Here is a 14,533-nt window from a genome sequence, read left to right on the forward strand (position 1 = left end):
ATAGCTTAAACTAAACTTCGTTACTTCTCGTTATTACAATGCAGCATGTGTGATCAAACACTCTCTCTACAACATACAAATTTAAAATATCTGTGATGTATTTTGTCAGTTTGTTCCACTTAGAAGCTGACTACACCCCTAGCAAACCATCATGCTCTAATTGATATATGTGTGTACATATATATGTAAATTATTTTACATATATGTTTTCAATTATTTTATCCATAGACAAACATTCTAAGCGAAAAGAATTTCCTTCTCTTGCTTCCTTTTGGATATAATACAGATCTGAAGAAATAGTTACTCTAAATAGTTCAAGATCCTCAGAAAAAAACACTCTTGAATGACAAAGAATATGGATATTGTAATACTACTATTTTTTTTTTTTACTGTAATACATGTACCTTAACTAACTCATGTGAACTGTTATCTGCAACAACATTGCTTTCATATAATCAAATTTAAATGAAAACGTTTCCAATAGGCAGACATACAAAATATTTATTGTGTTACACACTACAGCTTTGGAAAAACTGGACTTCCTACTCACCCCAGGCAAAGTTGTTTGTTTGTTTTTGTTTTTGGGGAGGGTCTGCCAAATAAATAAAATCATTTTTACCTCATTATCTTCAATCACCATTGGACAGGGCAAGTGAGTAAATTGATTGCATTACTTGATAAGTATTTATGACAAATTTGAAAAGCAGTAATATTCTTACAGTACAAACACTTGCATATGACAGAAAAGAGCTCAGCGTAATAAAAAAATGTTACAATTTATTTCTGTAACTGTAGAGCTTTACATACAATGAAAATCAAAACTGCCATCTAGCATTACCCCACTAGTCTAAATTTGAGTTTTGTTTAAAGCTGGAGGGAGGCTAGGATGGGATTACCCACAATTATCACATTACATCTCATTTCCCACTCTAACAGGCAGTATCATGTATGTTTCACTTAAGCTTAAGAATTGTAGTAAGCTCTATTAAAAGACTTTTTAAAGACGTCCAAGGCATTAATTACACATATACAGCAGTAACAGTGATCATATGCAACTATCACTTGACTTGAAGACTGTTTTGTTCATAATATTTCCATTACTTTGTATTATGAAATCTCAGTTTAACAAAAAAAAAAGTATCAAACCATGCAGAAGTCAAAATAAATTAAATAAAAACGAGGTGTTCAGCTTCAAAAATGTGTAAGTTCTACAACTTAGTTGATACAATTCAAAGAGCTAAAGGGACTTCTCAAACTTCACCAGAAAAAAAAAAAAATTCAAAAAACCTCACCAAGAAAAACTTGGATCAATGCAAAGGTCAATTTTTTTTTTTTTGAGTTATAAAAACCTATAAACAGATGGCAGCAAGAAGAATTGCTTCTAAAACTTCCCAAATTCTCGGGATTGGATATACTGTCACTTTGCAACAGTCACTAAATCTGTATTCATGAGAAGTCTGTCTCAATTAGCAGGAACACAGGAAAAACATACAGCAGCCAAACTGAAGTGCAGTGCTAAGTATATCGTGCTGGATACAGGGCTACTGGACCTCTGCATTTCATCATTTTGTTATTTGCTATGGGATTAAGCAAATCAAAATTTCCACCTTCTTTTAATATGTGATAAATGCAGATAAAACTACTCTGCAAGATCACACAGATCTTTTTCTAACCACTTCTAAGTACTTCCTAAGCATGGGGTTAATATTCAAATAAGAAACTTACAGGCTTTTTGGTTTCTATCATTAAGAGGGATGGAGGCTTCTCATTAGATGGCTGGCTTGGTTGATTTTTTTGATCTGAAAATCGTGATGAAGGCTTATAGATTTTACCCCGTTTTTCATCTGTTTCATGCTCCTCTGAAATTAAAGGCAAATTGAAACAAATAGTATTAATTAATGCTGCACAATACTGTTCATTAGAAAGAATGCTGTTCTTCTTTAGTCTTGTTCATTCAATTCAATATATTATTTCATTAAAAAAAAGGTGACAATACAAACTTTCCGAACTTAGCATCTTTTAATATGAAGAAAAAGAACAAAGATTAGGTATTTTAAAACAAAGCATTTTTTCCTCTGCAGTTTAAACGACAAATTACGCCACTACCTACCTAGTGAGTCAAAGCATAAAGTAGATTTTAGCATCAAGTTTCCTTTGCTGTTTCTAATGTAACATTAATTTAAAAATGCAATTCAAAGCCAATCTTCATCTTTACTCAAAGCCAAATGATCCACCACCCCCACCCCCAAAAAAAGATTAGTTATACCTTTAGATGCATTAACGATTCCTCCTCTTACAAATGTTTTCACTTTATTACCATCACTTCCTTCAAAGGCAGCAAGGAATTCTTCATAAATTTCTGCAGCAGCCTTCTCATCCTCCTACATAGCAAATGTTAATCTATTTACTATCATCACAGAACAACCTTCACTAGACAGCTATTCTTAAATTAGCTATGTGACATTCCTTTTTATTTTCTAGAGTTCATGCTACAAACTGCATCAAATGAGTTTCAATTTTAGACAGAATTCAAATTTCTGAGCAATGTGGGAAGAACACAGCACATAATACGTAAAGCAAATAAGGCCTGTATGCTCAAATATGACTGTTCATTTACAAGAGTTTACATGGCAATTTAACATTCAAAAGATGCCAAATAGAAAAGATCATATGGAAGACCAGCATTATGAGACTGGAGCTTTGTTGACCTAAGCATCAGAGAACAGTATCTATTCCATCTTACCATTACTTCCATTACTACCAACCCATGTGATTGAAGAAGATTAACAACAGGACCACCTTTATGTATTTCCCAGAGAAGCTGTTAATTCAATTACTTAATAAAGTTGAGTGAGATACTAAATTAAGCACTACCGTGTTTCTTTAGGCTAGTATTTCCAAGAACCTAGCAGGAGATATCCCACTGAAATATAGTAAGAGTTGTGTGTGTAAAGATCAAAGCCCAAAATTTTCAAAACTTCCACCTTACCAACTATAAGCTACATATTTCCTAAAATTTGGATGATCCTGAACACCCTGAAGTTCAGTATCAAATTTTAATGTTTTTATTAATTCCTAAAGACATCATTAGACAAAAATATGCATTACAGAATAACAAGGATGCATACTGAAACAATTTCAGAGACAATAGGTACTCTAATTACTGAAATCCAATGATAGAGAGCAAACGAAGAACAGAAAATAACCTAAAGTGACAGCTGTCTTCATTTTGAGCAATACAACAATCAACGGATTGTTGTGATTCAGCATTTCAGGAAGCCAGATAACTTGATTTCTCGCACAGAAGGAAAGAGAAGCAAGCCCCTCTATCTTAAAAGCCATGGATGCCAAGAACAAATTGAACATGTAAAATACAATTCACTCTTGTTCTTAGAAAGCTACAATTATCAAAATAAAGAAATTTGGTGGCAAAGCTGATTGTAATCTAAAAGCAAACTTATTCCAGCTCTGCATACAAAATAAAATTTTCATTGTATACCATTACCTTCTTTTTTAATTCTTCTTGCTCCTTCTTGCTCAGAGTCCGTTTGGCAGCACTCATTTTGCCAATACTGAATGCTTTAAGTTTGCTTTCCATTAGAGGCTGCAAAAGGAGTAAGGAAAACAAACATTAAAGTGTTTACAAAACAATTAAAATAATGTTACTCTCTACCTTGGTCTAGACCAGAAACTTTCTACCTGAAGTAACTTAACCTAAACAAAACATAGAAAAGGCTTCCTGTACCTCTCTCTGAACTTGCCATTATCTAATACAACAAAAAAATCTATGTTTTTTTTAAAAGCTTTTAATACACCACTCAAACACAGCTGAAATCTGAAGGGTACTTGCTGTAGAAGCCTGGAGACCTCATCACTACGCAACACCCTTTCTAAACCTTTGGAAATATATGCTTTGCACTACAGTTCCTTTCTGATCATTGCAATTTCGGGGGGGGGGGGGGGGGGGGGGGGGAACACGGGACGGACACACGGGACAACAGGGGGGATAGGACGAGACAGACAGATGGGACAAACAAAGAAAAATTCTAAAAGCTTTTCTGACTATTTTGGCCAGAAGAGTATTTATGCAAGGTTGGACAAGTGTAACTGAAGAACAAAATGGATGCTAAATTTCAGTTGTACTACGAGGTTAAGTGTCATATTTTTGCTTGAAGAAGAAAATGCATTCTTGAGGTTTTCAGCTACTAGTTAAATAAAACAAAAGACCCCACATTTAGCTCCTTGATTCTTTCATTTTTAGGTAATTTAACCTCCATTCCTTCCTTCTTGAAACCCTGATGAAGGAAGGACTCCACATACAGTCCTTTCTGAAGAGTGTGGAATTAGAATTCTTAAGATTCTATTTAGGTAGTTAACAGACGGTAAAGCGTTGAGAAAGACAACAGGATGCAGACCACGTTCAAAAAACATGGGCAACAGGAAGGAAAGGAGAGGAAAAAAACAAACTTCTCTGGAAACTCCTAGCTTTACACAGTAATTCATAAAGAATCAGCACAAGAACAAGAAAAAAGCCTCAGAAGAGCAAAACATAAGCTATTAGCCTTTACCTTCAAAATATTTTTGATGCTCTTACACAGTGCACAGTGATGCTTAAAACTACCACTTTTGCAATGACAGTTCTTTAAAAAAAAGCTCAATTTAATAAAAAAATCAGGACAAATAAGGTGAACAACTTAACTGTTGTATTATTAAAAAATTTCAGATGCCAACTGCAAAGAGGGTTTCCCCTAGGAATAATTTTCTTTGCAAAGAGCTCTATTTCTAGTACCAGGTTCCTTTCAGAATTTTCTACATAAGAAAAAGCACTGTGGAAAAGAACTGGTTGAAATACCTTCAGTTCATAATCCATGTTTAGTATCACAAACATCTCTCATATCTGTGCCAAGTGTATCACCAAAATAGCTCATATTTCTTTGAAAAATGTTCCCTACTTCATCATTAAAAGGAAAACTATCAGTTACAAATTAACGCAGCATTGTCTGTGGTGTTATCTGATTTATGACACTATGTATGTCAATATGAGCAGCTGTGACAGGTTTATCAGGAGCTTTTCATGCATCTGTGTGTTTTAAAGTTAATAAAATCCAGTTTTCCTGTTGTCTGAAAGACAGCTTATATTTCAGTATGACAAACAATATACAACCTTGGCAAAATGTGGGCATATTGCTATGTCACAGCAATGCAGACAAAACAAATACCACACTCCTACCCAAGGATTATCCTGTCATCAGGAAATAATCTCTCACAATAACGTAACAAGATACCTGCAGATCAGGCATATGAATATATGTTCTAGTCACATAAGGAAAGCAGCTGTAAGATAACAAGAGATCTAGCACAAAGATCTCAGTTTAGAAAGAGTCTCACAAAACAAGCAAACAAACACCACCTTCAAAGTGGCTGGAGCAATATCAAGTTAATAGGATTGAACTAATTTATGCCTGCTAGTTATGTTCCAGTAGGCAATAATAACATTATTATTAACCATATGTAGCTTCACAGAATTCCTAACAACAGAGCTATACAAAACTTGAAGGCCTTCCTCCTTCAAAAAATGGAAAATACAGTGAAAAGGGTAAAGCAAATGATGGAAGCAAAGAGAAGACTTCTAGCTGAGTAATCAAATCACTGTATGAAAGCAAACTCCCATTACACATAACACTGCATTGACTACAAGGCAGCACAAAGTACTGAAGTCCCAGTTCCATCAACAACACAAAATATTCAAAAGACATTTAAGAGTAATTTTCCAAATTGTAGCAAGTAAAGCAAATCAATAAAAGGACCTACTTTATGAAAAGTTTCTGCTATCGCAACTTGAATAATGTTATCTCACAAGCAATTTAACAGCTGGTAATTGACTTTTTTGTATACAAAGTCAAACTGAAATCTTGAAGAAAATCCAAACCACAGAATGAATTGTCTGATATTAACGCCCCCTTTGGCTCTTGCTGCCTGTTTTCATTTTAGCTCAGAAACAGGTAGGCCTTCAAGCAACATTTTCCACATGACCAGGAGAAGGTCTCTTCAGGAGGGGTGGGGGTGGAGAGAAAAGACTAGGTAATTATTTTTACCTTTTCCTTTAAGTATATTTTATTACAAAGAAAAACAAAGGATGAAATTAGGGCCACACTATCTCATTTTTGAGAAGCCAACTGTATACAAAAAGACACTTTAATATGCAGTGACTCTTACGATTAATCACCTCATATTTTGAACTATTCCTCAGTAGAATAAGCACATAGAGTCCTTAGAGCTTCTTCCTGTTCAAGTATCTATCATGAATGCAATATCATGCAACAGAGCTTCCTACACTAGTGGTTGTTTGAAAGTTTCAAGGAATATTTTTAAACATGAAAATCAATGGTTCATTTACAAACACCTACAGCTCAGATACCCAATGCACCAGAGCCTGCCTGCAGCAAGTAGTTTTCTTCAGAGAACAGGCCTATTTTGAGTTTGTGGGTTTGGTTGGATTTTTTTTTGGGGGGGGGGTTTCTTTTGTTGGTTTTAAGTATTTTGGACTTACATGTGTATCAGCAGATCCAGTGGTGTGCACTGCATCTGGCACTCTGACCTGAAGAGAGAATGAAGAGGACGTGAGGCACAGAAACAGACAAACAATTTCTGGTTTTTTTTATTCAGTTCTTCAAATGTGATTTTCATTTCAACTTCAACATCCAAATACACAAGAACAAAGATACATGTAATGTATTTTAATGATAGATCTGAACAGGGTCACAGCATGAACAATGTCAATAGAAGGCAAATAAGGGATTAAAGATAGACTATTCTTGCTACCATTAGAAACACCTCAATCTTCACAGCTGGATTTTATAAACATGCCACTAACACCACTACAAGGGGAAAAAAAAAAAAAGAAGTTTGTTACACTGAATCTGCAAGAGTTGTCATTAATGGCTGTTAAAGATTACATAAAGTGCTTGATTATATTTGCCGTACTATAAAATCATTTCCAAAACTGCTCTTAGTATGTTGTACATAGATGGAAGCCAGCCACCTCAAGAACACTAATCTAAGTCCAATTTGTGAGTATGTACTAATTAACATTATTACTTCAAACTGTAACTGAACTTTAACACGTAAACCAGCATATATACAAAATTTGCATAGGCTTTTTTCAAAATCAGGTTTTTAAATGACTTTAAGTGATGGAGAACACTCCAATAACCAGGACTGAACACATTTTTAAATTATGTAACGTCCAAATTCCAGAAAACCTCACTGACATAACATCCACTATTAAGACATAACTGCCTAATGCACAATTCATATCTAAATTGAAATTTAAGTCAAAATAAAACATTTTCATTAGCTGAAATCTGTTCATTAGTTACAGAACATTAGCACTTCTCCTTATTATCAGGAATTTACAGTTTCTACCAGAAATAGTAATATACGGTGCTCATCTCCAGTCTTCCAAGACAGACAAGCACCAAATGCTACTCTAGAAAATAATTTACTAGACCTCGTTTTCATTTCGCATCATGCTTTTCATCAACTAAGATAGAGCCATTTATCTTTGGACGAGTATATTCATATGTTTTATGGTCAAATCAATTTAGAAAAAATGGCAGACAGCACTTCAAGAACCAGAACTAAATCCACAAAGAGAGACATGAAGATACAACCCTTAAAAGGGAGAAACAAAAGGCTCCTGTTTGGGTTTTTTTTTTAAAGAAAGGGGGGAAAAAACAAACAAAAAAGCCAGTTATGTCTTACTCTCAAAGACCTCCTAAATCCACTTACCTGCAACACTGTACATTACTCACAAGGCACATCTTTGCACAGAAATTAATAAAAAGTTTCATTCACGTGTACCAGTAGCAGTTCATGGAAATCCACATGGAAGCAAATAGCACAAGCACCTTTTACTAATACTGTTTCCTGCAAATTCTTCCTCTCTATTTGGTGCTGGATTTGTTTGTGATTCACAACTGCCTGTGGCACTCAAACCAGTAATCTGTTATCCACAGTTCTACGTACTGCAAAAATGTAGCTTAAGGAAAGCTGTCCTCCCCCAGAGAGGGGGGAATGTATAGCACAACATCACATAGATAAAAAGAAAGACACTGTGCAAATGAATTTCAGAGCTTGAAAACAGCATTCTTCCTGATGCCAGCTGCCACCCTGCGGCAACCAACACATCAGTTACAATTCCACCCTCAAAAAAAAAATTTCAGACCTGCAGTTAAAAAGATAAATCTGAAAGGTGGACTGATACAGTGCCGTCTGCCTTAGTGTACTGACAGAGTCGAGATCCAGCACTGTTTGGGGGAAGGAGGTTGTTTGGCACCAGCAGAATGAAATGACCATTTCTCAGTTCTCCATGTCTGTTTCATTTACAGAAGTTTTGGAAAGCGATACCTTCCAACAGGGATGGGTGCTGAAGCTGCTTACAGGGAGGACAACAAAGAAGGCATCCCACACAGTAACAAACAGTACCAACACCCAGTACAATGACACTTAAGACACAATATCCTGAGGAAGAACATCAGAGAGTAACGGACACTAAACCTGTTTCTCCAGCAACAGAGCAGATGATACTGCTTGGAAAGGCTTTCAATGGATGGTGGCAGGCAGAGATTCTGCAGGCTAACAGTGGGAAAGCCGGCCAATGATTAAAAACATCTGGAAGTCGCTAAGCGAGAAGTACAGCAGTGCTCCCCAAGCCACCAACAGGGACCACGGCACTGTGGAGCAAGCCACCCCAAACATTAGCCAAGCAACAGAATTTCTACTAAGGTGCACTCTGAAAACTTCTAAAAGCAGTTTTAGCTTTTAGACCAACTTTATCCCACAGCAACTAGCAGCTTTACAGAGCCACATTATTCTCCTCCTTAAACAGTTCTTATTTTTAAGGTCTTCTCTTCCCAGCTATAAATTTAGTTTATACCTTTGGTACTGCTTCTGACCATCCAAGCAACTGTACTCATGAAGCACAAGGTGAAATGACTCTTGAAAAAATTACGCATTGCTATCTGCCAGTTTCTAAGTAGCAGTTATTAAAAAAACTAATTCTCACAGCACTGCACTTTGCATCCATCTGCACCACCTTGACAAAAGTGGTGATTTTGTTTCCTTAAGAGTTACACCAGCTGAGTTTACTCAGCAGAATCACAGTGTCTTTGTAACATTTAGAGAGGAGCATTTCAGATGATGTTGCCCACCTGTGTTGAAACCTGGAACAGGATTATTTTACCCTCCTTTCATCATGTTAAGTAGCTCAACTGAACTAACTGTTGAAACATACCTAAAGGTCTGTCCTGTACCTGATAATGTCCGAGATGTGAGGATAGCTCCTTCATGTTCAAAACACTGACAGAAAAAACATGGTAAGTCCATCTTTCGGTCATTACCAGCAGAAACAACCTACAAACGTCCTCTTACTCCCAATTCACTAACTCTACCACTCTGCATGAAACCTATCTTCCTTCCCCCCCCCCGCCCCACCCCAAACCAGACTATTTTCCAGCTGGATCACTTTCTCAATCACTTTCACTGCACAGGTCCCTCAAAGATTTGTGCCAGCACAACTGAAGTAGCAATGCAGGCTGCTGAAATGGCATTCCAGTAAAATACTGCCCTGTCAAACCACAGCCGTGGAGGTCAGGTCGCTCAAAGCTCCATTACTGAGTCTAGCCAAGTTTACCCAACCTTCAAGAGAAAAGAAAAAAAAAATCTTCAAAGGACCACACAAATGAGATTTACAACAAATTCCTATCAGAAAGCCAAAGCAGGGAGCCCTCTCTCAGATTCTGATGTTTAAATTTTCTTCCAGCTTCATGGCAGCTTCCAAAGAAAACAGAGAAGAGACGACTGCTCTCCCAAATGTTCCTTCCTGTCAGCAGTGCAAGTGCCCACAAATGCAGCTCCTCGTAGCTCCTCCAAATTTAACGATCTCTGGGTAAAACTTGCACAATCATGTTATTTCACAAATATTTAAAATATGCTGTATAACCTAAGCAAGCATCTTTCTTTTTTTAATTAATACTGATATCATTTAGTAAAATGACAAAGAGCAACAAAAGCACAAAAGCTGCCAATAAAACCCAGGAGACAATCCATGGCCTTCCAAATGCTGAATGTTATTTTTACAACTGTAATGGCTACAACTTAAACATAAATAAAAGCCCTGCCCTTGCAAAAACTAACAGCTTCACAGTAAAGTGTTTATGAGAAACTGGTGTAAGACACTCTTGCCCTGTTTCAACACCTTCCATTGATTCTGCCCCCACTCCAGGCAGCTGGTCACACTGAACTAGATCACTTTTCCCAAACTAACTGATCCCCTAGGAAGGAGACAGTGGGGGAGGTTCAGCTAAACCATTTTCCAATTCATAGCAGGCCCCTTCGCCCCCTGCCCCCACACACACCAAAATCATGCCAAGTCAACTAAAGAGGACAATGTTTGGGAGGGAAAAAGTAGCTAAGGTTGGGACTGGTTTGTGTCAGCACTTATACCAAGGAATGGAATCACATGGAATCACAGCTTAAATTAAGATGTTAAAACCCAGCAAAGGCAGGGAGGTTTCCAGCACAACTTGTCTTTTTTATTCTTCCTTTCTCTAGCAAACTGTCTAAAAAACAAATGCTTGCAAACACCTGCAAATTATCTTATAGCTAATCTATTTACTCTTTACATTTACTGGAATAGCGCATGTTAGTATTATTCACTATTTAAATAGACATCACTTGCAGACACAAAAGTAAATGGAAAATGGTCTTCTCCAAAGTACTTGCAAGGAATGCTATTCCATTACAACCTTAAACTCAGATGAACAGGAGCTGCCAACATTCAACTTTCTACTGCTAGAGAGGAAATGAGGACACCTCCTTTTACATTTCCATCAACAGGGGAGCACACTTATGTCTCTCCTGCTCCTGGTCACCAGCTGAACAATACAGGGGAAGGTTAAAATGAGTTTCACCATCCTGCAGAATGCTACATCTAACTGGAATTCACCACACGTACAGATTTTACATTGCCGCTCTTCATACACTTTAACTTACCAAGGAAAGCTGTCCATTCACAACCAAGTAATCACTGTTCTTCAACATTTAATTAACACATAACTTACTCAAAAGCCCAAGAAATGCATTTAAGATTAAGGAATGTTGTTAAAACGTTTTTTAGAAAGAAAAAGGGAAACATTCAGCTTGGTCCAAGTGGATAATCTCTTCTGCTACATGGTACCCAATTTGTACAGTATTAGATGTAGAAGCAGTGGACATGCAATATAGTCATTCTCACAAGATAAAATAAGAAAATGGAAGAGTCATTGAGCAGATAGTATTTTATTACATCAAGATAATAACTGAACATAATCAGTATCTGTCATTTCAGAACCTTATCCTACACTAACCTCCTGTGCAGTCTTGGGCAATCTATCTTTTCTTCCTTAATTTTGTCCTTCTCTCCTATTTAGATTTCTGGAAATCTCAAGCACGTATCTTGCTATCCTAATCTCAAAGTGACAAAGGAATAGATGGTACTTTTTCAACACATTTCACATCAAACTTATTTAGAAGCTGACAGCACCATAAAAAGCAGCTACCACCACAGCAACACAGGCAATAGGTGCTCCTGGACCTGCACCATCTCCAGTGATGGTTTTCAAATAGTGAATCAAACAGATAATGTCTGACTGAAATAACCTTGATTTTACACTATAAAACAAAACAACTGGCTAGACGTTCAAAATCAGTACTTGGACACTAAGACTAAAAAACAAACACCACCCATTCTGAAGGGGAGAAACCATATCTTACTGTACGTGTTAAAACCTTCAACCGCTAGGCTGCAGCTCTTCACAGAACACAGAAAATAAAATGTCACTGTGTCTTCCCAGGAGGCAGGCTACAAGCCAGCAAAGGCACATCTTGGAATTGCCACTGAAACATATCCTATGGAGTCTACGAGACATATTTGTTTTGCAAGTACAATTATTCTTATAACTTGCAAATACAATGCACCAAGAGAAATGGAGCCTAAAACTTCAATTTTGATTTCTAAGTAAATGAATCTTACAGTGATTAAAAAATCAAAATGTTTGATAAATAATTACTTTAAGAAATTGAGCAAAATGGTTATTTGCTTAGATTGTTAAACCATAAACATTTTCATACAGGCTGAACTAAAAATACACAGTTTTATCCTTCTGTGAATAAATTAATTGCAAAAAAAAAATTTACTAATTTCAGTACTGTTATGTCATACTTCTTTCTGCAGACATCTGAAAAGTATCTCTACGGATATTCATATCGCAAGCATTCATGAAATGACAAAAAAGAGACACCACGTACACCCAGCCCCCCCCAAAGAAAGTTGAGGCTGAAGGAAATAAATCCCAAGAGCTACGCATGTCGTATTTTATTTCACTTTTCAACAAAAACATTCTCATGGATCCAGGTATGTACTAACACTATTTTCTCTGGCACATAATATTGACAATACAAAACAAGATCTAGAATGTAAAGAATGGGAAAAAGACTACTGGAAACACAGCATATACATCCAGAGTAGTGGGAAATTGAGCGGTGAGGGGGAACTGCACGAAAATGGCAAGATACAGGACCTCCTCAACAGGCCTCAACAGATTAATGCACGTTTGACTTGACGTTCTCTAACAGTCCCACTGACTTCAATGGGATGGATGACGGTATGAAGAGTTAAGTGTCTGCACATACCTCTGCAGAACTGAGATCTAGGACAGAAAACAATTCTTATAAATTAATTATTATTGCATATTAAAAAAAGAATATAATCAGTACAGAAATAGTAAACAAAAAAGCCTGTAACTGTGAAAAGAAAGGGATTGCATCTGGGTTGGTTTTGTGTACCATGTTATCAATTGCAGTAATCAATAATTAAATTATTATTCTATGTCTAATTCTACTTGAAATCCGAAAATGTCTTATTCCCTGGAAGCCATTCTCCATAAATAAAGACCTACTTTACTACTAAAGTTTTCTGTCCAGCTCTTACTTGCAGTTCCAAGCCAAAAGCAAGATCCAAAAAAATGTTTCCTGGCAATATTTGGAATAGATCATAAAAGGGAAACAAAAATAAAGCTCTCCTACTCTAATAACACCAACTGGGTAAACATGCAAAGGCTCTTGGTAACTACATTTCAGCTAGTTTCCTAGCAGCAAAAAAAAAAAAAAAATCCAGTTTTAGCTGAATACAAAAGTGGGTAAAAATCATTAATCTATACAGCACTGGAAATTCCTGAGCCAAAATGTGGCTTCTCCCTTTACTGATTTACACACTCACACACGCACAAAAAAACCCAACAACAACAACAACAAAAACAACAACGAAAACAACCCCCCCAAAAAACCTCCCCCCCCCACAAAAAACCCCACACCAAGACCTGGAAGATTTATATATTTCTGGTCTAAAGCCTGCAACAAACCTGAGTGAAAGGGAGTGTCACTAATCATTAATCCTCAAACCGTCAGCTGCCAGTGCATCCCCCAAAAGATATCCTACCCTCTACCCTCTGGGCAGGAGGGGATGCTCAGAGAGCAGGCAGCTCCGGGCTGCTATTACCGGCAGCCAGCCAGGCGCTGCTTTCAGCGCACGGCTCCGGACAAGTTTGCCAGAACTCCTGCTCCACCTGGACTCCTGGTCTGCAAATCCAACAATAATTACAGGAGGTGGAGTGAGTACAGCGAAAAGAGCGGGGAACGAGCGCCGCGGTCATCTTGTGAAATTTGTAATTTAATCACAAATCAAAAGAAGAGACTCCATCTCAAATCATCGTTTTCCTTCACACTCCCAAGTTGGAAACTAACCCCGCGCGGGCTTCAGCCCACGGGGCGGGGGTGGTGGGCTGTCAGGACTCCCGGCACGAGCGAAACTAAACGCGTACACGGTAAGGCTCGGGCACCGACTAACGGCCCGCACCCGAACGCGGGGCCGCGCCGGTCAGCACAGGGCGACCCGCGCCTGCAGCTACAGCGCGCGCCGCCGCGCCCCCGCATCCCTCCGCCGGGGGCGCGGGCAGGCGAGGAGGCCGCTGCCGCCGGCCCGGGATAGAGACGTGCCCAAGGCGGTCCCGGAGAGCGGGGATGCCCCGCGAGAGGCCCGGGCCGCCCGGGCCCGCCGCGCCGCCCCCTTCCCGCCTCCCCACCCCCTCCCGGGGCCCGCAGTCACCCCGGGCGGAGAGCAGGGACGGAGCAGGCCGCGCCGCCCGCGCCTCGCCGTCCCGCCACTCCCGGGCCCCGCCGCTCGCCGGCAGGCGGCGGCCGTGCCCCCCGGCGGCGGAGAGGGCCGGCGGGCCGCGGGCCGCCCCGCGGAACGGCCTCACCTTCCCACTGGCTTTCTGCGAGCCGCTGGGCGCCTTGTCCGCCATCTTGCCTCTCCCCTCGCTCAGCCCTGGCGGCGAGGAAGCGAGCGCCGATCCCACCGAGCCCGCGAACGGAGGGCGGGAAGCCGATGGCCGAGCCACCGATGGGGCGGCCTCCGCCCGGGCGGGGCGGGGCG

General features: G+C 39.0%; 1 protein-coding gene across 5 annotated transcripts in view; it reads right to left on the reverse strand.

The window, feature by feature from the left end:
• The window catches only part of U2SURP (U2 snRNP associated SURP domain containing), a 46,619-nt gene extending 32,138 nt beyond the window's left edge, over window positions 1–14,481 (reverse strand). For 2 of the 5 annotated variants that reach the window (XM_087738565.1, XM_087738564.1), the window contains exons 1-5: window positions 14,358–14,481; window positions 6,551–6,598; window positions 3,506–3,604; window positions 2,267–2,381; window positions 1,726–1,859 (exon numbers count right to left, since the gene is read on the reverse strand). In XM_087738565.1, coding sequence (XP_087594691.1) covers window positions 1,726–1,859; window positions 2,267–2,381; window positions 3,506–3,604; window positions 6,551–6,598; window positions 14,358–14,402 — 441 coding nt within the window. In that variant the 5' untranslated portion in view covers window positions 14,403–14,481. Of the gene's footprint in view, window positions 1–550; window positions 593–1,725; window positions 1,860–2,266; window positions 2,382–3,505; window positions 3,605–6,550; window positions 6,599–14,357 lie in introns of all 5 variants that reach the window. The other 3 variants (XM_087738562.1, XM_087738567.1, XM_087738563.1) reach the window with 3 other exon arrangements.
• Window positions 14,482–14,533: the final 52 nt, after the last annotated feature.

Source organism: Nipponia nippon, unplaced genomic scaffold (genome assembly GCF_047370975.1).
Source record: "Nipponia nippon isolate SJK-2023a ecotype South Korea unplaced genomic scaffold, ASM4737097v1 scaffold_7, whole genome shotgun sequence".
Classification (NCBI taxonomy): Eukaryota; Metazoa; Chordata; class Aves; order Pelecaniformes; family Threskiornithidae; genus Nipponia; species Nipponia nippon.